Raw genomic sequence first — 24,165 nt, 5'->3', positions numbered from 1 at the left:
GGTCTTAGGCTAGAAACTAATTACTTGAATGCTTCTCTTGGCTGCCTGACATTGCAATGCAGCATGAGTATAGATGAAGTTCTTGGTTTGGACAGGTTTGTACTGTCTCCAGATTAGTAAATCTTGATGTTGGTTGCAACTTGCAGTCATGAACGCAATAATAATAAGTATTACTGAGGTATACACAAGATAAATTTTAAAAGGTTCATCAAAAATGATTCAGCAAAAAATCATTCTGTGATGCTATTATCAGTAATAAACAGGTTATAAATTCTAGCTGTATGTAGACAATAATGGGCTAATGCTGGAAGAAGGGATGATTAATGTGGTAGGGCCTGTGAGTGAATGGAAAAGTTCAGGGGGATAAAATAATCTATAAGAACACCTGCAGAACTATCTTTGTGTTATTTGTTGTGTGCAGTATGTCCATATGGTTACAATCACCAAGTGTTTAGCAACCTTTGCCTACAGCAAGAGCAATTGCCGGATCAGCTGTGCAAAATACACCGTGCTAATTTGAAGGGCTCTCTTGAACTCCAGACTGCTTCACCTCTGCTGCTCCTGCTGCCTTTGCCACAGCCAGACTTCTTGTGTGTTTTTGACGTTACTGAGGTCTTTGGTTCAGCTTCCCCCCAAGTGTTTATTATCAGGGAAAACAGTTGTGTACCTGAAGTTGTTGCACCAGCAGCCACCACCCCATGGCCAGATAAGTTTCCATTCTTACAAACTGTTTGGACTTACTGAGTTTCTGTTCTTTCACTTTTATGGGGCTGTGACATTTTGTTTCTAAATTCCAGTAATGTCACACTGCTTTATGCATGGTTCTTAGGCTGCTGATCTTGTGGGGTGGCAGTAGCCTGTTTGAAAATCATAAATCTAAAAAGAACTACGAGATCTGTCTGCAACTAGCAGCAAAAGTAAGATGTCCACTCTGCTAATTTCAGCTGAAAAAAACCAAACCAAAACAAAAAAAGTTCCCCAAATTTTCTTTGCCAATACACATTCCAGATTTTGTACCTTCTTTGTAGTCTGCAGGTCCTAATGGTCAGCAAATCAACTGCAGGGGAGAGGGAAAGACCACCTGTTGCACTAAATATTCACAAACCCTGCAAACAAAAATAAACAGTAAAAGACCAAACCCTTAACAGCTTGTAACAGCTGCCACATTCCACTCAAGAGAAATCTTTATGCTAATGGAATCTGACAGGATCTACATTAGATATCTACACATACGGAGGAAAAAAACCTAAAAAGAAAAAATCATGAGAGAAAGAGAATAAATCTGTTGGGCTCCTTTGAGTAGGTGATGTTTTATGTATGTAAGTCACTTGTCATTGTTCCCATGTAGTTTACATTTTTGATAGTTTGAAGTAAAACATTTGTTGAGTGCATGAGCTGCATGATATGGCCAAGGACTAAACTGAGCTCTGTTTCTTTTATTGGTTAAGTAAGGGGAGCAGTATCCCTGCTGTGCTCCAGCTGCAGCAAAAATTCTGCTGAAGATTCATCTATGAAGATCCGTAGAAAATAGTCTTTTACTATCTTACATACCAGTTTGTGTCTTGTAGCAAATTGAAAACCCAGAAAATTTACATGAGGAATACTGGCCAGCTGAGTCATAGAAATAGGTCAGGCAGTAGCACCTTGATTTGTGTGGGACAGCTCTGATCCCAGGACACTGGTGCTGGAAATTGATTGGGGTTATTCTCTGTCATCTTGGGGCACTCAGTGCAGATGCTGTCCTCAGAGTCGCCATGCTTGTCAGAATAGGGTTTTCCTTCCTCTCTGCCAACAAGAAGCCTGGGATTTGTGGATCAGAAAAAAAATATAAGTTGAGGATTTCCAGAGTGATACAGAGATAGTAGAAATGTGAAAGGAATTAAGAAAGAAAAAAATCTGAACTACTTTAATTTTCTTCTATAAGCTCAGAAATGGCCTGGAAGCTTTGAAAGCGACCTTCTGGTCTGGTTAGACTCAAAGGTTGCTGAAAGTGCTGAGAAATTTCCTGTCCTCCAATTCTGTCAAACTGCAGTAAGCAGCTGGATGCATGGTCAGTGTGCAAGAAGAGATGGTTGGAAGCCATCCAAGGGGGCAGTAGAAGAGGGAACTGTCTTTTTGCACAGTGACAGTGAAAGAGGCCTTAGAGAATATTTTTGCACATTGAAACCAGGGGTGAAATTCACAGCATTTTCCTGTTAGATAGTTTCAAGCTCCTTGAAATGCAGTTCTTGCAATAGCCTGTCTGGCTTTGACAGCTCAGTCCAGGTTCCATGGTCAAAACCACTTGGTCAGTCTCTTTGTCCAGCAATTTGCCTGTAACAAGGGATAGTGTTTTAGTATTTCCTCTGCATTGTCTGTAGGGAAAAACCTACTAGTCCGGAAGAGTTAAGCATTGGCATTTCCCTGTGGTGACCATGTCTGCCTCCACAAAGACTGAAATGTTTGTGTTTTCTTTTGGCTACACATCACACCACAGAGCAGCAGAAATAATTGGTGAAAACATCAGAAACAAAGAACATAAAGAATGAGCAAGAGTGGAAATGGATAGTTTTAGAAAATATCTGAAAGAATGGGGAAATTAAGGAGGCAGATTGACACTAACTGTGCAGTCAGCAGTAGCTCTGGAGATGTCCACCTCCATAGCTATGGTACAGCAGGAAGGGCCCTGCTTCAATCAGACAGGTGAGAGGAATGGTCTTGTGAAGAAAAACAGTTATGATCAGAAAGTGCAATGGGTTCCTGTAAAAGCAATAGGGAACATTTTGACCTGAGACAGTCCCACCTGAAAGCCCAGTGAAATACTGAGATTTAGAAATCTCAGTTGCATCTACTCCCACTTTTGTTAGTGGTCATTGATGGATGAGCTGATTGTAAGTATTATTTCTCAAGGACTGTAACCTAGCAAGTGAAAATCATAAAGCTACTCTAATTCCTGCTTATTTAACTTATGCCTAAAGTGGCACAAATTACAGATTCTTGAGGGTTGAAAGAGACCTTCAGAACCATCTACAACAATCAAATTTGCACCATCATAATCACCCTGAACCATACCCCTAAGTGCCACATCCAGACACAGTAGGGTTGCAGCCTAACATAGTGCAGGAGAGTCAGCATTCCTGGGGCAGTATTCTGAGAAAATCTCCCAACTCTGAAAGGAAGCCACGTCACGGGGGATCTGCATTTCCCTCGGCATGCACCTTGAGTTGAGAGTGTGGGTTTTTGTATTAAGGCACCTCTTAAAGGAGAGACAAATACTCTTATCTTGTCACTTTGGAGCTAGAAGAAACTACAGGTAGCTTGTCTTCCTCAGAAACACTTCTGCTTGTCCTTCAGTCATACACAATATGTAGAACAAGCCCCAGGCTGCATCTCTGGGTGCTCACAGTTTTACATGTCATGTTGGTGCTTCAGGAGCTATTGCCTGCTTTCCCTTTCCTCACACCAATATAAAGTAAAAGTAATTTCTCTGAGTTTTGCAAAATTGCACCCCACTGAAGCTGGTGTGTGAAGAAATCAAGTGTCACTAGGGTTGAATTTCATATGTCAGATGCACTTAACCTCTCCTAAATCCCTGGGTCTGGACTAAGTGTCTCCAACTGGATGACAACCTTCAGGAGAGCTTAGCTCAGGAAAGGCTGAAGAAAACACAAAACAGGTCTCAGTGAACTGAACTAAGAGCAACAACACTAGTGACTCTCCATTTCCAAAATTAGAAAGAGAGGTAGTTACTGTTCTGTGCACTAACTTGGGGGTAATGATTGTTCATAACTCAGGGCACAAAGTAGTATCCCTGGGGAAAAAACAGTTCTATTCTCCTTTGTGTGGTACCACATATTTGGGTAGATACTGGCTTATCAGTAATTAGTAAATTCCTTTTGCAATTTTTGATTTGTGCCAAGATGGAAGCTTATATCCAAGGTTATGGCTCTCCTTTGACTTCCATAATTAAAGAAAGGCCCCTCCAGAAGTCTGTAAAGTCAGAGGGATGATATCAGTATAAATCAGTGAAAGGGGACTTAAGCCTCTGATACTTAATTTTTTACAGCATACTATTCCAATTAATTCCCAGGGATTCCCAAAGCTCCAGCCAGATGCCCAGTTTGAAAGGCTGTCCAGGAAATGCTGGAATGAAGTGGGTACAGCACCTAGCCAAGTGCCATCTGTTGGCCATTTACCATACTGCCTCAGAGGATAGTTTCTGGGTGCCTGAACCAAGCACAGATGATGTGGTCTAAACCCTTCTCTTCAGATCCAGACCTACAGTTTAGTATCTCATTTCAGAAGGAGGGGTCCTCTTTTCCCTTGATCCAGTCCTTTCAGACTCCCAGTGTAGTTTATCTTCCAGTTGGACATTAGGACGAATTTCTTCACAGAAAAGGTGATTAGACATTGGAATGGGTTGCCAGGGAGGTGATGGAGTCACTGTCCCTGTTAAAAGAAAGACTGGATGCTGCACTTAGTGCCATGGTCTGGTTGACATGGTGGTGCTCAGTCACAGATTGGACTTGATGATCTCAGAGGTCTTTTCCAGCATAATTGATTCTGTATTCTGTGATCTTGGAGAAGATGTAAGACTTCTGGCTAATGGTTTAGGACATGAGCAGGTATACTAACAGATCTTACTGCCACTTGTGAAGTATCCTCTGTCTTTTTGTTGAAGGACTTGATTAACCATTCCTAGGGAGACCTGAGCATAGTGACCCCTTCTCATGCTTACTTCTCCAGTGCTTTCAGGTGGGATAATTTGAGCTAGAGGAAGAAGATAAGATTTGCTCCTGTGTCATTGGTGTAGTCTCAGCAAATGTCCCAGCACCTCTGTACTGTCAGGTTGACTCTCTGTCCTGTGGCCACAGGACCCCAGGAGATTATCCCACACTGTCTTGAATCACCTTGTGTGTAGGATATTAGTTTTGGATGTAGGACTGGTCTCCAGGTAACAATCCTCTCTGCATAAGTTTGTGCTACTCCTTTAGAGGGATGGACCTATTATTGCTTCAGCCTAACTTGGAAGTCTATGGGAGACATAAAGAGCACGCCTTTCAAAATGGATTTGGAGCAATAAGTACTGAAACTTTCTCGTGTCCTGCAGAACTTCTTCATTGTACTGGCAGATTGCCTAAATAACTGACAAGGCTTACTGAAAACACCCTCAAACAAAATGTCCACTGTCCAGTGACATCACCTAGGGCTCTCATAAAAGAGAAATGCTTCCTGATGACACTTGGGGCTAGAAGTTTCTCACAAAGTATCAGTCAAACAGTTTGTGTCCATACCACAGCAAAATGGATTTTCCAGAAATGTTACCATGTGGCAGGAGGTGAGGATGGCAGTTCTGGGGGTGGATCTTCACTGCCTCCTTCTTCTTAACCATAGTCTCTTCTTGACCTGCACTGATGTGCAGGCTGCTCCAGGAGACATCTCTCAGAAACACTATAAACCTCAGACTCAGCCTCCACAACCCCAGGGTTGTTAAAGAGCTTCTGGCATTTTCTTGGTATGGAAGGAATTTTACATGCCATGATTTAATCACATTTTTAGCACAGATTGTTACTTTTTGTCTCCTTAGGTTTCCTTTGCAGACAGAGACATCTCCTTCTTTCTTCACATGCAGAGAACATATGTAAATATCTGTCTTGTTCATTCACTGTGATGATTTTACTGGTGTGAGCAATGAAGACACTCTAAAATATTGTTTCTGTATGTTCTTTGAGACCAACAGAACTCTTCCTGAGCCATTTGATGGAGCATTTCAGGCAATTTTATTATTTTCCTAAATATCATCTATATAATACTAGTGCAAATCTATTAAAAATAAAGTTGGAAACATAAGTACATTGCTTTGCAGAATGTATTGTGAGTTATTTTGATGCAACGTGGGTGTGCAACACTGCTATTTGCAAAACTTCATCTTAGACCTCTGTATGAAATTGAGGACTGAACATATACAACATATATACCTAATAAATACATTCAATATTTTTGCAAAGAAATGGCTGCCTGACTCAATCTGCCAACCTGGACTTTTAAACTAATTGAACCTCACATTTTTGTGTGTTTATTTTTTGAGCAAATCTTCTCCTCCCCCATACAGGTGGTTGTGTCATGGGATCTTTTATGCAGTTTGCTTCAGTTGTTTCCTTGGTAGCATATTCCATATGTTTACTATCACCTTTTTTTTCCTTTAGTAGCCTAGAGCATTTTCCTCACCAAAAGCTTCATGGGTATCTTTCCAGGAAATATCATTGTTCAAAAAAAGGTTTATAGGAACAAATAAAACACATTTCCAAAATAGTGCTACCAAATAACAAAATAAAAAAAAAGTTCATAGTTTTTGATGATGAAGATATTAAAGGGAATAAAAAACTGTGTTGTTTAAAAATAACCAACTCTTTAATAGTACTGCAGGAGAATATTCAACTAAATGGAATGTAGCTTTCCAGCAAGCCCATCTTATCTTAGATTGAAACAACAGGTTGAATTAATTTTTTTTCATTTCTGTTTCTCATCTATATTTTGCACTCCCACCATTACTTGCTACTATTTATATTTTATGTTAAGGGTCTTTTTTTTCAGCTGTTTCTAAAATTTTACAAAAGAAGCCAGATATCATGTTGGAAACTCAAAGCTCCAAATCAGGCTATAAACCCCATACATATACGTGCTGTATAAAAGGCCACTCTACTATTCATTAGCACCTCCTCTGTTGACTTTCCTTCTCTTCCCTCCTTTTACCCCTCCCAGCAGGTAGAACTGAAGGGTCTTACCTGGCTTCTTTACTTTGCAGACTCAGAACAGAGCACCGGGTCAGACACAGAGGTGCTGGCAGAAAGGACATCCTGCTCATTTGGATCCCATTCTGACCTTACATCTGGTGGCTCAGGCCCTCAGCCTCCTCCACCTTCATCCATGGAAGAGATCCAGGTAGAGTTGCAGTGTGCAGACCTCTGGAAAAGATTTCATGACATTGGGACAGAGATGATCATCACAAAAGCAGGCAGGTAAGACATCTCTGGCTTTCTGTCTAGTTAAAAAAGAAATCATAACCAAACAAACCAATTTTTATTTCATTGTTTTTGTTAAAAAAAAAAACAAAACAAAACCTTTTTTTTCCTCTTCTTGATAATCCAAAGGGATAAACATGCATGAAAAATTAAATGGCTCTCTGAGTTTCTCAGCTGTGTTTCTTATTAGGTTTCTTAATACAAGTGAAGTTGTTTCATATGACTGTTTGAATAAGTGGCTCCAAAGGAGAACTGGCAGCTGCAGGAAACCATTGAGGATAGTTGTTCCTTTGTGCAAATAAATCAGGAAACAATCATTGTACTGTTGGCTGTACTGAATTTAAGATGAGCTATAAATTTGGGGGTGACCTATTTGAGTCTTCTTTCAAGTTTACATAGCACTTCATAAGCTTTTTGATTTAATCTCAAATATAGTGAAATTCAAACTCACCTTTGCACCAAATGAAGTCTTCCTGCAGCTCTAAATAGATGCAGTGTTAATGACTTCCTGTATAAAAAATGTGCAAGCCTAATGTTTGCCTTTGCTATTGCAGTGATACCATGACAGATGAGGTTAGAAAGAGCCACAAATTAGCCAGAATTTTAAAAAAGGAAAACCTCATTATTACAGGTTAGCCAAGGGGAAGATCTTCACTGCTGACAACTATTTAAAAATGGCTAGGAGTGTGTTTGCCAAAACACAACCTAGAGGTAGTTGTAAATTTCTAGATGTCCCAAACTAGGATTTTTAGGCACGTTTGCATTCGTAGGCCGTTTCCTACCTTCACCTAATGAGGTTGAAATTCCGATCGACACGGAGAAGGAGAACATCAGCACCACGGACAGAGCCCGCCAAGGCGCGCAAACACCGGGAGTGCCCGGGAGCTGTCCCCGCTGTGCCACAGAGAGGGAGCAGGGAAATTTTACCCAAGTTTTGGGGAAAACCCCGGGTGCTCTATTGTTTACAGCATTGTTTCATATCTGTGCTATCAAAATTTGTCAGAACAGCTCGACTTGTTATTTCACATTCTTGTGAAGTGAGCGCTGTTGCTTTCTAGCCCCAGAAAGTCCAGATAATTCAAGGAAAGTTACACTGGACAAATAACCCAGATGATTCCTGAAAAAATATTATCAGAGCCAGATTAGCTCCAAGTTTTAGATTTCAGTGGCAAAGGAAGCATTTTTCACCAGTACAGAATGGGCTGCTGGTTTTGACCTTCTGCCTCAAATGGAAGAGGCAAAGTAACAGGAATGATACCACCTGCTATTGTGCAACAGCTCCTCTCTGGAGATGTTAAAACAGATACAGAAAAGAATTATTATCCTCTTTTCATAGGTGGTGACATCGAGATTTAAACAGATTAGGGGATCTGTCCAGCATCATTAAATTTGGCACTGGAAGCATCAACTTCCTTCTTTCTGGATTTATTGTCCTGGTGCCTGCACGATGCTTTATTTTCACAAATTGAAAATAAAACATTTGTTACCTGTTAGATTAACTGTAATTAATTCTATGATGATACATGGAATATATAGTAAAAGCAGCATAAATATATCTTTGCCCACCAGTTCAAACGAAAATGGGTGAAACTTAGTGGTATGAAAAGGATCTTGGCAGCTCACACATTTCTGAACAAAGTAGCTGATCCTTCTGACATCTTACAAGCTCCAGTGTGGATAGTTTTTCCACTTACAGAATATCATGTATCACAATAGAGTCATAACTTCCCATGAAAATCATGCATTTGTTATAATCCTAAATAGCATTCTTTCTCCTTGAAAGGAGACGCTTGTAATTACTTGAGTCCTGATGGGCAATTGTTACATTACTGCCCACAGAAAATCTATGTAACAACTAAATAGATGTGGTTTTTGATAGTTGATGATGTTCTTCTCCAGAAGTGATGTTAACAATATTGGAGCACTGCTGGCTTTTTCTTTTACTGTTGACTACATTTGTAGGTTAATCATTGCAAACCACAATGAAGACCTGGGCAGTTCCTTTAGGTAATACACCTGTTTATTGAGGATGGTCCTTAAAGGTGTGATAGAATTTACAAATTAAATGATTAAACAGTTCAACAGGTTAAACAGTTTTCTCTCAGAGAAGATGTGTCTGTGAGGAGAGAGAGCTGGATCTAGCAGTCCTGATTCTCCATATGGGATGCATGATACATGATGTGTCCCAGAGATTAGATTTTATTATTTCTGGCATAGATAGCAGAACTGGTGTTATTTCCTGAAGATTTCTTACTACTTATTCACATTGTTAGAGACACACAGAGTAATTTGCATCTGCTTCCTTCCCCACAGAAGATTTTACTCCTGTTGCTTTCTCTTTGGAAACCCTGATTCCCATAAGGCCTTCTTGTTTTGAAAGCCATTATAATTACAGACTCAGTTGCCTATAACTACAGCTGCTCCTTAATTTTCTATGACTTTTAAAGCACTGCCTGGTTCCTGCCTGTCCCCACAATGTCTCTCTGCTCTTGCTGTATAATGCTAATTTCTAACCTACGTTCTCATTTCAAACATAGTTATGGGGCTATATCCTGCCCTGCATTTTTTGACTTTCAGACTCCTACTCTCACTCATTTCTAATTCTGCTTTGTTGTTTTTCTTTTCTTCATGCTGTATTTATAGATGTCTTTTTTTTGTCTGTTTCCATAAACCCACTCCAGTCCTCTTATAACTCTTCCTCTTTCCTTTCCATCAAAGCATTTTTATTTAGATTTTAATCAGATGCTTATAAAAAGACACCTTTGTTCCTTGTGTAAAAGATGCAAATGGCTGGCAGCTGCAGTCATTCAAATCTGCAGTTACCTTTATCTCCTTTGAGTTTGAAAGGGAACCTTGAACTCTGTAGAAATTAAAATAAGTTCATCTTAAGCCCCAGGTCATACTGATTTGAACAACTAGTCCTAAAATAATTTTTGACTCTTTTTCTCTGCTCTCCTTTACTAACAGTGATCATAGTGGCAGCATCAGTGGAGGAATTTGAAACCTTTCCTACATCCTACAGTCCCTACCTAGTGTCCATGGTCACCTGAGCTGCAGGGGTAACTGTTCATTAACTGATGCATGGGAGTGCTGCCCAAAGTGGGGGAAAATGTGCACTTATTCCTGGGGGAATACACTACAGGGAGTGCTTGGAGTCCTCCTCTGGAAGGCAACAGCTGCTTTCTGTTTATGGAGGTGGTTTTATGAGTGCTACCATGCATCCCAGCACATCCAAGAGGTATCATTCTGGGAACACAGGTTCTACCTGTAACAGAGTTGGGATCTCACCTCAACAATGGGGGAATGATCCCATCTGTCCTATCACAGTTATCATATCTGTGCTGCAGGATGGCTCAAACCAAAATGCTGATGGACAGGATGGGTAGTTAAACTGGAAAAAGCCACCAGTGAGTGAAACAGGTGACCTTGTCCTCTCCTGACTTCTCTGTGCCACCTGACAGGTTAAGTGCTGCTTTGCCTGCAGTCTCTTTGCCTCCCTGAAATCATGAGTCTGAGTTCTCCATAGAATGTACTCATGGCTGTTTACATAACCAGGTGTTAGTTTTCCTTTCCAGTGAGGAAAGATGGGTCCCAAAATGCTCCTCAGTTAGAGAGAGCAGAAGAGATTTTGTAATCAAGCTCTGTTGATGCTGAAGGGGCCCATGGAGAGGACTTCTCAGAGCAAAGGCTGGCAGGCCCCAGCTAGCAAACTGATTTTTAGAGTTCCTGGTCCTTGTGGGCCAGATAAACTTGCTCCAGCTTCCAGAAGAATGTCCCCTTTGGGAGAAACTGAGAAGATCTGTTGGTCTCCTTCTCCTTCATAAACAGTAAATCCATTTGCCACCAAGCCCTGCCCTCAGATTTTCCTCTCAAAACACTCATCTCTACACGATCCCATGCTGCAGAGGGAAACAGAAATGCCTTTCCTTGCCTTGCCTTGCCTCCACTGCCTTTCCTTGCCTTGCCTTGCCTTGCCTTCCTTTCCTCTCTTTCACTCCTCACACATTTTTTTTCTCTAAAGAATTATACATTTGGCATCGATCTTAGATGCAAGGAAATATGAGATATGAAATAACAAGGACAGCTTCAGGTTGCCCAGTAAATTCACACACATTGTGAACACTGCAGACCTAAACCAGATTATTTTGCAGAGTTTCTCAACCCGATTATTTTTATGTCTGGGAAATGACTATTCTATCTATATTTTTGTTGCAGTTGAAGAGCACATGCTTTCATTTTAGGGTTTGCAATTAATAGATGTCACCCTTATACAAATCTTATACACCCTTATAATATTATCTGAGTTCCTAACTTAAGGGTAAGAAACTGAAGCTTTATTATATTGCGGAAAAAACCCAGTTCAGGGATATATCTATGATCCTCCTCCCATGACCAGTTTTCACAAAGTAAAATTAAACTATATTTTAAAAGAAAATTTTAAATACCACCACCAAAAGATATACTGCCAGCTGCCACAACCAACTAATTTTTTTGTTGTTGAAAGTTCCCAAACATGGTTCTTAATATGAGTACACACCTGTGCTGGCAAACACTTTTTAACTAAGTTCTAGAGATATTTAATTATTATCAGTTTTGATGTTCATAAACTCCAATCTCATTTTGGAGAAAACCAGAAACTGAGTAGACTGAGGCACATGGTTGTTGCTAAAATGCTTTTTGAAACACTTCTAAGTGGTCCAAAAGTAGTTATAATAATATATTTCATATCACATTTCCCCTACAAGGGTACTGCATCTAAGTTCACAGTCTAAGTTTTGGTAGAGTGTTTTTCTGCTGAGTGGTAAAGCTAACATATAAATAACTTGATCATCCCAAACTGCTGCTGATATAAAACCTCCTCCTAAAATATATCAGATGTCATCACATGTTCCCTATGAAAAGAGACAGCCTTCGTGTCTGTAGCTGTTGACTATGAAGCTGATACCTTTCTAGATGAAAGATTCTTGGCTGTTTATTAATACAACCATATCCAAATGGCCTGAATTCCTTCCAAACCCTTGACCCTCTTGTTTTCTACAAGGCTGGTGGCTCTGGGCAACCAAGAGCCAGCCAAGAGGAAATGCAGAGAACAGGGACTTTACCAGGATTATACACGAGCACATCCCTAAGTCTCCACTGTTAGCCTCTGCCTTTTCCATTTCCCTCTTTCCACACAGCACTGCTGCTGTAGACCTGCTGTGACAGTTCCAGGCCACATTTTTATGGCAAAGAAACCTAAGTTACTTTTATACCCACGGACAAAGAAAAACAGTAATAATTACAAAACTTTAAAAGTACACTTAAACTTTAGAGAAAGTAGTGGGATCAGCTGAGCTCTCTCTGATCATTTTAGAGATTAGCCTCTAAGCCTGCTGAATGGTCTGTGGTAATCTTTTACAAGGCATTTCATAAGCAAACAACCCCACAGGCTATACTGCAACTTTACACGGGGCTGCAGATTTGGAGAGAACTTTTTGGGACACACAGCTCATTCAATTTTCCCAACACAGTGTGCAGACTTAGACCCAAAGAGACTCTGATTTAATCCTGGGTTTCTCATCAGCCCTCTGAAACATGACCTACCTCTTTAGCTGCTCCCAAGCCACCTCTCTCTAATTAAAGAGAGCTGGACTGTAAAATGCCACATCCTGTACCCATTTGGCTTGGCAGATTTAATGAGCCATTGTGGCAGAAACAAGGTAATACCCTCAAGCTACTGAAGACTAATCCATTATTCCTTCCCCACCTGCCCCCGGTCACTCTACTAGCAAACTCACACCATCAGTTGCACAAATTGCTCTCTCCTTGAAGGGTTTCTGCAGACGATTTTTCTGACAGTTTTACATCTCCCATAACTCGGGTTAGCTGTGCTGTGGCAGCTGTGGGGCGGTGCTCTCCCCATCCCCCAGGATAAATGCCCTTTTCCAAAGCAGATGCAGTTACTAATAGGTCAGCTCTTATCTTCTCAGTGTGGCCTGAAATGAAAGAGCTGTGGGTAGGGCAAAGGCTGAGCATCCTCCTCCTTCCCACACTCTTCTGCTCTATGGGGCTTGGCTGGGAAAGAATGAAATAGATCCTCATGATCACATCCCTCTTGTGCAAAGTTTGAGAAACATGCCTGGAGATGTTGACACAAGCTTCCCTGTTTTCTTCCTCCTCCAGGCTGTGCTCACTAGCAATACTTTGAGGAACAGAAATGTTGAAAGGACTAAATCTTCTTCTCTGATATTTCACTGTTTCTCATTAAATAGAAGGGAAAATGTCACAATGGTTTGTAGGGATGACTCCTAAAAACATTTCTTGCACACTTTCCTACTATTTTAGCATTGTGATTTTAAATTGCCCTTTAATATCCTCCCTCCATCCACATACTTCCATCCCTCAAGATATGTCTGCTTATCAGAGAAGCAGAACATAATGTTGTATAAGCACACAGTATTTTTGGGGTTTCTTCTACCAAAGCTCTGTATTTTCTAGGCAGAAATAATCCAATTGAGTAACACTATCCTACAGGACCTCAGTTTAATTTTTTCTCAGATAAAGGCTAAAAAGCCACTTAGGTAGAGCTCAGGTCTGGGTCAACAGTCAGTGAAACAATGCAGGATTTCTTTCAGTGCTCTGCTCTGATTTCAGTGTTGCTCAATTCCTTCTGCACCTCATTCAGTTCAGCTCCTCAGATTTTATGAAGGTGTAAAAACACCACATTAGTTGGAAATATAATATGGCATAAGTAATTGCCTCAGCATGCTCTTTGAGGGAGGTGTAGAGCAGAAATTGGTCTACTGGCCACCATAAAATTTTTAAGAAGGAGAAATTATGTTACAGCCACACTAACACTAACATGCTTTAAGGTCAAAATTGTTCTGATCTGTTCTCTTCTGAAATAATTGCCTAGCTACAAACACTTCCACAACAGTGACTGTGTTTAGCAGAGCTTAACTTGTGCTCAGACAAGAAGAAAAAGGCTGGAAATTGTTTTTTTGTTGGTGTAGAGTACTTTGTCTGTAAGGAGAAAATGCTTAAGATAGATCTGGATCATATGGCATAGAAAAAGACAACATCTATTAAAAAGATCACACAAAACAGTACCAGGACTTAGGAGAAAATGCTTAAGATAGATCTGGATCATATGGCATAGAAAAGACCACATCTATTAAGGAGATCACACAAAACACTACCAGGACTTCAAGGAAGCCATGACATAATGCCAGTGTTTATGTTGAACGTGAAGTACATTCCTAATGAACAGATTAATTTGAGGGATGATTTCCTTAAATAACTGTAAGCATGATAGCCACAGGACCTTTCAGGACAATGCATTTACTTCAAATGTTACCTCAGTACTGTCAAACTCTTTACTGAAATGTGACATCCTCAAAAAAAAGAGAACTAAAGTGATCCTGCATTTAATGGAATATGAGAGAAGAATTACAGGTGGATGGCCAGTGGGAAAAACACAAGATAAAAGGCACACTGCCCATCCTAGGAATGCCTTAGAGAGGATAATTTGTGTGAAGCATAGCAGAACTCTCGGCTAGGAACTGGGAACAGAGTGCTTGACTGTGAGCATCTTATCATTACTTCCAGGTCGTTATCCTGTTACTCCTTTTTCTAAGTGGGAAAAACCTGAAGATTCAAACCACTGCCAGCACAGTCTTTTCTACCCACATCAAGCCCAGAGGAGTCATGCCAAGGGCTGGGCTGTGTAAAGTAGCACGCTTGCAGTGCCAGAGAGAGGTACAAGGAGCCTCCTCAGCTTCCTTATTCACCCTTTTCTTCCTTATTTCTATTCTTATTTTCCTAGGAGAATGTTTCCAGCCATGAGGGTGAAAATTACAGGCTTGGATCCTCACCAGCAGTATTATATTGCCATGGACATTGTCCCTGTGGATAACAAGAGATACAGGTAAGCTTTTCAGGGGCAGAGGTAGGAATCTTGTACCAGCTTTACTGTCAATGACAGCCTAGGAAAGACACCTCCATTAAACACCATTGCAAAGTTGTGCTGGAGGAAAACCTTTGATTTGCACCAACAAAGCTGATATGACAAGAATCTTTAGACACATACCCAGAGTTTTAATACATTCTCTTGCACTTTTCAAATGAAATCTTTCTCTTTTCAAGTAGAAGTTTTTAATTGAGGAGATCCTGTCATGCATTTCCTGATTGGCATAATTAACAGTGACTGTCTGAGAGAACTGATGGCTGGAGTTATCAACAGGGGGTCTGCAGCCCCCAAATCTACTTCCTCAAGAAAGGAAGGGGCAAGGAGCAGCCAGGCCCCTCAGATCTGGCTTGAACCGGAGTGGGTGATTTCTGTTTCAAAAGTGCTCACTGTCCAGCACAGCAGCCTCAGTGAATATCGGTCCCTGACCTACAGAATGGAGTCACTGAGAAACTTTCCACTGCTGAGCTAAAGACAGGAAGAGGAGATTTCTCTGATATTAATGGCTTTCTGATCTTAAAAAATGCTCTGGAAAACTCATGCTCCTCTGCATCCCAGAAAACTCTCCAGACTGGTGTGATTTATGTATTCTTATTAAAAGACCCCTGAGAGTAAGTCTCTTCTCCAAATAGTCTTGACTGAACCACATTTCAAGGATTCAGAATTGAACCTCTCTTCAAATGCTAAATACTACATTTTTGCTCCCAAACTGTACAGACTTTTTTCTCAGGAAAAATGCTTTTCCTGGGAAGCAGAAAGATAATGTTTGATACTCATCTGGATGTTTTTCCTCTTTCTAAGAGTGTGGTTCTAACAACATTGCCATTGAAAATACATTTATTTTCTTACCCTGCTTGGCTTGTGTGGCCACATAGAGCAAACTAACAGGAAAGGAAAAGACTTTCTTTTTTTTTTTTTTTTTTTTTTTCTCCCCCAGTTTCTTGTGACAATACAGGAAATTAGTCACTGTTTGTAGGTAAGGACTGGAACATCTTAGAGCTGAGTAGAGACCCAAGGAGGGGCAGCACAGGGCAGAACTCAGAGGAACTGTTTGAAATACCTTTGAGGGAAGGAGCTGCAGGGCAGGAGAAAAAAATATGTTGTCTAGGCAAAGCTGTGGTAGAGAAATTTATGGCATATATAGGATGGCTAGATCAGGAACAAAAAATTAATTTTTTCCTCTAATCCCAATGTATGTAATACTATATGGAATTTCCTTTTTTGCAACATTTCAAACAAGAAATTCTGTTTTATCAATTGTTTTACTGGTATCTATTGGATATTGCCCATTCTGGGTGACGCCACATGTGTTTTCCAAAGTCTGGTATGAGATACAAAGCAGATTTCCAGAAATTGCAGGGTATTTATTAATATTTTCAGAGAGGACTTTGTTTAACCGTATTTTCCAGCCTCTTACTCTGGCTGAGAGAGGGTTAAGGATTTGAGAAGGCACATGTGGCAGAGTTTTACAGGGAAAATAACTGCAAGGTGGTTTTAATAAGGAATCAAGTCTGAACAAGTGGCTCAGGGGTAATCTGGCTTTCATTTAGAAGGTAGGAGGTTGCAATAAAGCACATTCTCCCCTAACTGCAAATGAGAGCTTGGGGTGCATGAGGGTGGCAGGGGTGGGGGAGCCCTGGATGTGTTCCTGCAGTGAGTGAGTGAAAACCTCCCTGAGCCACCTACCCTTCCTCTTTCAGGTATGTGTACCACAGCTCCAAGTGGATGGTGGCTGGCAATGCTGACTCCCCAGTGCCCCCAAGGGTTTACATCCACCCTGACTCCCTGGCTTCTGGAGACACCTGGATGAGGCAGGTGGTCAGTTTTGACAAGCTCAAGCTGACCAACAACGAGCTTGATGATCAAGGCCATGTAAGTTAGAAGTTAATCCTGGTGCCTGCTGTCCTAGATTTGCTCCCCTCAGACTTGAAAGGGTGCTGCTGCTGCTTTGATGCTCCTGTGTCCTGTTGGGCACACGTGTCTGTGGTTGCTTCCAGATTTATGGAGTTTTTTTTGCTATTTCAGTGCTTTTCTTCAAAATGTTGCCTGACCCTATAAAGCACCTTTCTCTTTGCTCACAGCGCAAGCTTTATCTCATACATGCTTGTAAGAAAAGGATAATTTTCTCCATATTAACTCTTACTCAGTCCCTGCATTCTTGTACGTCTGGATGTTGTGCAAATTATTTTTTTGGGAAAAAAGTCCATTTTCTTTTGTTTCCTCTTCAGATAATCTTACATTCAATGCATAAGTATCAGCCTCGTGTTCACGTCATCCGCAAGGATTTCAGCAGTGATCTTTCTCCTACAAAACCAGTTCCTTCAGGAGATGGGGTGAAAACCTTCAACTTCCCTGAGACTGTTTTCACCACAGTGACAGCCTACCAAAATCAACAGGTAAATCCTTCATGCTCCTTTTATGGTGTGCCTTCACAAAAATGTCAGTGTGCTCTTTGTGACTGAGACACTAAATTCTCTGAGAAGCATAGAAAAGTTACATTTAAAAAAAAAATAAAAAGGAAAAAAAGAAAATAGAAGAAGAAAATGTTTGCTCTGGGGTATTGTGTAGACACGATGTATTTAGCCAGGAAAACACCTTGAAGATAACATGGCTGTAGCTTTTACTGTAAAATAAGTAACTAAGATCAACTGTAAAGAAGTGTGTTGTGTTCAAATTTCCTTGCTACCTCATAGTACAAAACTAGAGTATCTTGTCCTCACTATAATTTTAAGGCAGTACAGCTATACCTCCAATTTTCTCAGAGACAAAGCAGTTGGGTTTTTTATAGCAGTGAAGGAAAACAGTTTTGAGGAAGCTCAATCTCATCAGTTTGTTGACAAAATAAGCCTTTGAATGCATGCATTGCATATAAACTGAAATTCTCATGCACGCATGTCCTGAGGGATAGGGGTCAGGTAAGGGGTCAAGTAATGTACCTGAAAATTAGGAAAGTAAGCTTCCAGTTCTGCAAGGAGATGGTCAATGGGATCTTTTGGGAGCCTGCCATTAGGAACCAGGCATGGAACAGAGCTGGCAGATCTTGAAGAGAGTCTTCCATCCAGGCCAACAGCCAGCAACCCCAGGAGCCAGAAATCAGACGAGGAAGTCAAGAGAGCAGCATGGCTGAGTAGGGACCTGCTGGGCAAACCAGATGGAAAGAAACAAATGCACAGGCAGTGGAAACAGAGACAGGTACCCTGTGTAGGGACTGGGTGAGGAAGGCCATGGCAAAGCTGGAGCTAGACCTGGTAAGAGATGCAAATCATAACAAAAAGGAGTTCTACAGGTAAGTTAACCAGGAAAGAAAGGTTGAAGAAGGTGTACCTCTCCCTGATAACCAGTGCTGGAAAACTGGTAATAACTGATGAGAAGGCTGAGGTACTTAACACCTTTTTGGCCTTAGTCTTCAAATGAATGAGTCCTCACTTCTCACATATCTTGAGAGGATGGGCAGCAGGACAGACTGGGTAAGCAAAATGCTTCCCACTGTAAGTAAGGATCAGAAGAGAAGACTTTGGGGTGATATAATTGCAGCCTTCCAGTACTACGAGGGAGCCTACAAGAAAGATGGAGAAACTTTTTACAATGGCATGTAGGGACAGGATAAGAGGAATGGTTTCAAAGTGGAAGAAAGTAGGTTTAGACTAGGTATTGCAAAGGAATTCTTTACTGTGAGGAGGGTGAGGTTCTGGCACAGGTTGCCCAGTGGAGCTGTGGGTGCCCCATCCCTGGAAGTGTTCAAGGCCAGGTTGGATGGGGCTTTGAGAAACCTGGTCTAGTGGAAGATGTCCCTGCCCATGGCAGGTGGGTTGAAAAATATGATCTTTATGGTCCCTTCCAACCCAAACCATTCTGTGATTTCATGATAATTTGTGTCTGGTTCAGGTCTTATATAGTTTCCAGTGCTGAGACTTAGTACTGACTTTAGATACCATAAAGAAAAGATGTTGCTGTAGCAGGATCCTTTCTCTAGGGACCTTGACTTTGTTAGTGATCCACACTTAAACTAGACATCAGTTTTCTGGGACTGAAGGACATATCAATACTAAATCAGCTTAAGGTAGATTGCAATATTTAACGAATTTTAAACAATTGTGAATTCTAACAATTTAGAGAAATGCTACAGAGTTTTTTATTTTGCAATGTATAAGAGAGTGCAGGTGTAGACAGTGCTCCTGGGACTACTTTTTATTCTTCTCATGACTCCCAGCTTTTTTTCTCAGTCTGGTATCCTTGAGCTGACTTAAATCAGATTCCAAAATGCATCAAAAACTTTGCAGCACACTGGTGGGTTTGTGATCATTGCAGTATGGGAAACTTCCTGCTCCCCTTGCCCAAATGCAGATACTCCACAAATGTTGACTGTAGATCAGACAAGGAAGGAGGATAGGGAAAGGAGAAGAAATGACAGGAAATAAGCCTGTCATTCTTCCTTAATGACCAGACTTATAAGACATAATTACACAGGGAGGGAGATGCTAAGGGAGGGATCCCTGTCAGGGATTGGCACCATAAGCTGCCTCAGCATAAAGAAATGCTGACATTTCTGTCTCTCTGAATTCCAAATGTTTGGGGATTTTGTTCAAAAAGATTTGGGGGACAATCACATTTTTGTAATACCAGTAAGGAGATTCTGGTGAGCTGGAGAAACATTTTCATTTAAACCAAATCTAAATCCCCTGAATCTGCCTGCATGCCCTCCAGTGGCTGCAGAGCTCTGCCTTACTGAAGGAAGCGTCTCTGGAAACAATTGTAAAATGTTAGCAAATCCACCACAGGGATTCCCTCTGCTGTAATTCCATCCTCCACAGAACATATCTGTCTCTGTACACACAAGTCCCAGGACAGCTGCAAAGTCAGGCTAGCGGAAATTAAGTTCACAAATTAAGCTTCTGCAAAAATAGGAGCTGCATTCCAGATCTGAGGTTAATATCCAGAGTAAGGGCTTGGTTCTGACAGAAGCAAAACACCTGCAAATCCCCTTCAGATCAGACTGTATTAACCTAGTCCCTTTTGAGCAGTTTCAGCAAAACCACCTCAAATTTGGTAGGTTCTGGAGATCTCGCTCTTCTTCCATTCCAAACACATAATGTCTAGGACAAGCTGAGGCTGGCAGAGGGAAGCTCTTTTGCCACACCAGGTTGTGGAATAGCCCACAGGGAGTACAATACCACAGGCTTCAAGGTCAAAATCCCAGTCTTATGGTCCATATTTACCAACATGGAATTCATTCTTAAAAATAAAGCAGGAAGGAAGATTCCCCCTAAGAACTCAGACTGGCTATTATCTCCTTTATTTAGAGGAGGAAAAAAAATAAATTTCCAAACCAGAAAATTCTTGAGGGCTGCCTAGATGTTGACCAGAACAACAGCAACTTGTATGTGTGACTGAGTGGCCACCTGACATCTTTGGGGGCCTTAGCCTGTGCTTTTCTCTTCAGCATTGTTTGAAGGTCCATGAGTTGCATGCAGCTGCTGGATATCTGGAGTGTTGAGGCTGAGATAACTCAGATAGTGGCCAAACTTGAGCAGTGTCCCTGCTTCCCAAGCCATGTGGCCATTGATAAATAACAGCTCCTGGGGTTTTGCACCTGGCGAACTTCTGCTCCAGGAACTTCTACTTCTCAGCCCCAGCACTGTGCCAGATTTCCTAGTGCTACTATGGTTTCTGTCTCTGGTGACATGTTTTGATAAGCAGACTATCTGTTCATAGATAATGGAAGGGCAAATTTGACAGAGGTGTGGGGAAATAAGTGTGAAAGATCATTGTAGAGGTGGCTTGGGCAAGAATGAAAATCATCCGCAATTTTCCTTTGTTGAAAGAAAAAAAAAATGAAGATACCAACTAATTCTCTTTTTCTTCCTTTTAGATCACTAGATTAAAAATTGACAGAAACCCCTTTGCCAAAGGTTTCAGAGATTCTGGGAGAAACAGGTAACAGAAGCTTGTTTGTGTTTCCTCACTGACTTCTTCCCTCCTTTCCCTGATGGGTGCACAGGGCGTATGCCTATGGTTGAGAAAGGCAATTTTAAATTTTTTCGTTAAAATGAATAACAGAGATAGAAAAATGGCAGATAGCAGATTGCATAACAGACAAAGAGGTCAGAGCCTAACACTGTGCAAATAATTATTCTTTATTACATGTGGGGTTGTCTGAAGGAAATAAGAGGTCAGAGCCTAACACTGTGCAAATAATTATTCTTTATTACATGTGGGGTTGGCTGAAGGAAATTTTTAAGTTTTAATTTTCACAGGAAATGCCAAAAGTTGGAGAGCAAATGCTTTCTTTATGTTAGAAGAAAAAATTAGTTTCTCAGAGGTATGCAGGATAAAAGTGCAAAAATGTTCTAGTTTCAAATAATTTAAATCTTTATCCAGCAGTGTCCAGTGGTTTCACTTTGACTGCTTTGCTTAATTTTGTCATGATTTTAATGAAAAAATTAAGTAGAATACCTTAAATACTATTTAGAAGAAATTATATTTCAACAGCACAGTAGTTAAAATGGAGCTTTAATCAATCCCCCTATTGTATTAATAAAAGGCATTACAGAGTTATCAAAAAAGAGTAAGAAAAAAAAAGTTTCAACTTTTTCTGCTGTTCATGAATTCTGCAGCACAATGTGCAGCAGATCTAAATATCTCAAATCTAAATGATGTAGGTATCCTTTAAACCAGTGTAACAAAGGCTTTAAACCTTAATTATACAATTAGGCATATATGACTACATTACAAGAAGCCTAGGGTTGCAAAGCAAAGCTGCGAGTGTGCAGACCAGAGTAAAAGTTGTGCGTACAGCTCTCATTTGCTGTCCCCATGGGCACTGTAACTCAGTTTTACTTGCATGCTCCTGTTGTGTGTGTTTACCAGGACTGCTGTCTCCTTCATAAGGAGGTTTGGTGAGGTCAATGTTCATGAACGGGCAACTGCCCTGTGTTTTCCACCACTCACTTCAGTGCTACACTCTCCATCGTCCCAAAGAAGACATTTAACTGACCTAGAGGAGCTCAGCTCCTCTGCTGTCATCTTACTGAATTTATGCATGAAGATGTTGCCATTCTCATTTAATCCCTGCTGTGATCGCCAGTTCTCCCTGAGCCATATGTGACTTTTATTCTGCTCTCCTCTGCTGTGTGGGGAAAGCAAAGTGTGTCCTGGGTACGAGATCTTCCCTGTGTGCACAGATACAGCTGCACCAGGGCTGGGTTTGGGAGAGGGATTGATGCAGTTCCAGGTACATGGTGGGCTGTATTAATGTGGAAGGCATTAATAAGGTCCTAGCTCAGTGAATTTGGACAGTTTCCTGAAAAGGTTGGGAATTGCTGATCTCTGTAGCTCATTGATTTAAGAAAGGGCAGGAAATTGCTACACGGCTGCAGCTGTGGGGAGAGCTCAGTAAGGCTCTCTGCTGATGTAAAGAGGAATTAAAATCTTTAAGGTATTACACATCAAAGGGAGCAGCCTGAGGCTTTAGGAAGAAAAAAACAGGCAAAGGTATTTGCAAGCATATATAGCAGTCAGGCGCCTGCCTCACAAGCAGGGGTCTGGCTGCAGTTGCACTGCTGTTGTCAGCTCGGGGAGGACACAAATGCTCAGCTGCCTCCTTCCCAGAGGACACACACACAGATATTCCCATAGGAGGGAGGAAAGCATTGAAGGCCAAGCTGTGTGTGGAAAGGACTTTCCAAATGGGACTTTGCTTAACTGTGCTGGATGGCTTTCCTCTCCCTTGTGAATCTGTAATCTCATTAGGATCACTGGTCAAAAAACAATTGTGATACTCTGCAATTTCCCACGTCCTTCCCACAGCTTCAGTCAAATGCAGTGCCACAGACTGTGGCTGGAGAAGGTCCTGCTGAAAATGAAAATTTTTCCTTTGCAAAAGAAACAAGGGTAATTTGAAGAAGGGCCATTTGTGAATCAGGCAAGTGAGCAGTACAAGTGAGTAGTAGGTTTTATGTATAAGGACTTAAAAGAAAAAAATAAAGGCATAGCAGCAGCAAGAGACACAGAATTCTGAGGCACCTCCAGGACATCCTCTTCCAGAGACATTAGATACTGAGTCAGAGCCATGGTTAGAGTTTGCCAGCAAATGATGGAAGAAAGAACTCCCAGGGAAAAAGCAGTGCATGGTGGAAGAAAAGCAACTCTTAAACCACTTCTTTCCTAGGACATTTCCTTTCTGCTTTATGTTGAGACTCTTCCATTAAATGGAGATGGATACTTTTCCTCCACTTATTGATTGTTATTGTTTCACTGTTGTCTCCTGCTGCAGAAATAGTGGAGGTGACTGTTGTTTTTAAAACTAGCTTCCATTTTGTATCTTTCACTTCCATCAGTTTGCAGCCTGCCCCTTTATTTCCTCATTACTGTAATCTCCCTTCATCAGAGCAAGAGACTGCTAAAACCCTGCTGCTCTGGGGACACCCCATCATGATGTGACTGACTGTATCCATATGCGGGAGCAATCTTTTCCCAGATCTTTTCTTGGATCTCTGTCACTTATTTTCATGAGTGTCTCTCTCCAGTCTTTACTGCCTCAGTCTTTGAGCTGGGAGAAGGAGCACTGAGGTGTTTCAGAGGGAAGGATGGAAACAGCTCAGCAGCTTGCTATTGTTAAGCAGTCTTTGAGCACTCAAACCATATTAAGTAATGGGGCTCAGGAATCTAACCATGAGCCTTGTTGGATGGCAGAGGGAGCCTGTGTTTGAAGGTCAGTCTAGCTCACGTTTATTATTTTTGATTTTTGGGCCTTCTTCACTTTTTGCAAAAGCACATAAAGTATCTGCAGAAATGCAACAAGAGAAGTTCCTGATGTTGGAAGAGAAGTTTCCTGGTGGTGAAAGGATACCCACATAATGTATGAATAAGGCAGGTTATTACTTGGTTGCTTTCCTGAACATCAAGCGATTGAGAAACCAGTTTTTGACATATGGAGTTCAGCTAGCCAAATGTTTGGGTAGTGAGGGTGCAGGTTTAATGCCACAGAGGTTATTTTTAGAGACTGGGTAAAGTTCATCTGACAGTGGGATGCTTGCAACAGCTCCTTATCCAGGAGGAAGCCAGAAGGGAAAACAGTCAGGAAACTCAACAGGGTGATGGAAGAAAAAACCCCTAGGCTGAAGGAAAAACCAGCACTTTGATTTCAGATGTGGGCAGCTGAGGTGAATAAAAGTTGTTTGTTTTGAAATACTCTTTGAGCTTTGTCTAGGATAAGAGAGC

General features: G+C 41.1%; 1 protein-coding gene across 1 annotated transcript in view; it reads left to right on the top strand.

Moving 5' to 3' along the window:
- Positions 1-24,165, top strand: part of TBX15 (T-box transcription factor 15) — a 90,611-nt gene that overhangs the window by 46,680 nt on the left and 19,766 nt on the right. The window contains exons 2-6 of the mRNA XM_039717917.1: positions 6,785-6,998; positions 14,806-14,907; positions 16,647-16,818; positions 17,175-17,342; positions 20,816-20,880. Of these exons, the coding sequence (XP_039573851.1) occupies positions 6,785-6,998; positions 14,806-14,907; positions 16,647-16,818; positions 17,175-17,342; positions 20,816-20,880 (721 nt within the window). The remainder of the gene's footprint in view (positions 1-6,784; positions 6,999-14,805; positions 14,908-16,646; positions 16,819-17,174; positions 17,343-20,815; positions 20,881-24,165) is intronic.

This window comes from Passer montanus, unplaced genomic scaffold (genome assembly GCF_014805655.1).
Source record: "Passer montanus isolate IOZ18808 unplaced genomic scaffold, ASM1480565v1 scaffold39, whole genome shotgun sequence".
Classification (NCBI taxonomy): Eukaryota; Metazoa; Chordata; class Aves; order Passeriformes; family Passeridae; genus Passer; species Passer montanus.
The sequence above is the reverse complement of the archived record's forward strand: the minus strand, read 5'-3'. Positions and strand labels throughout refer to the sequence as shown.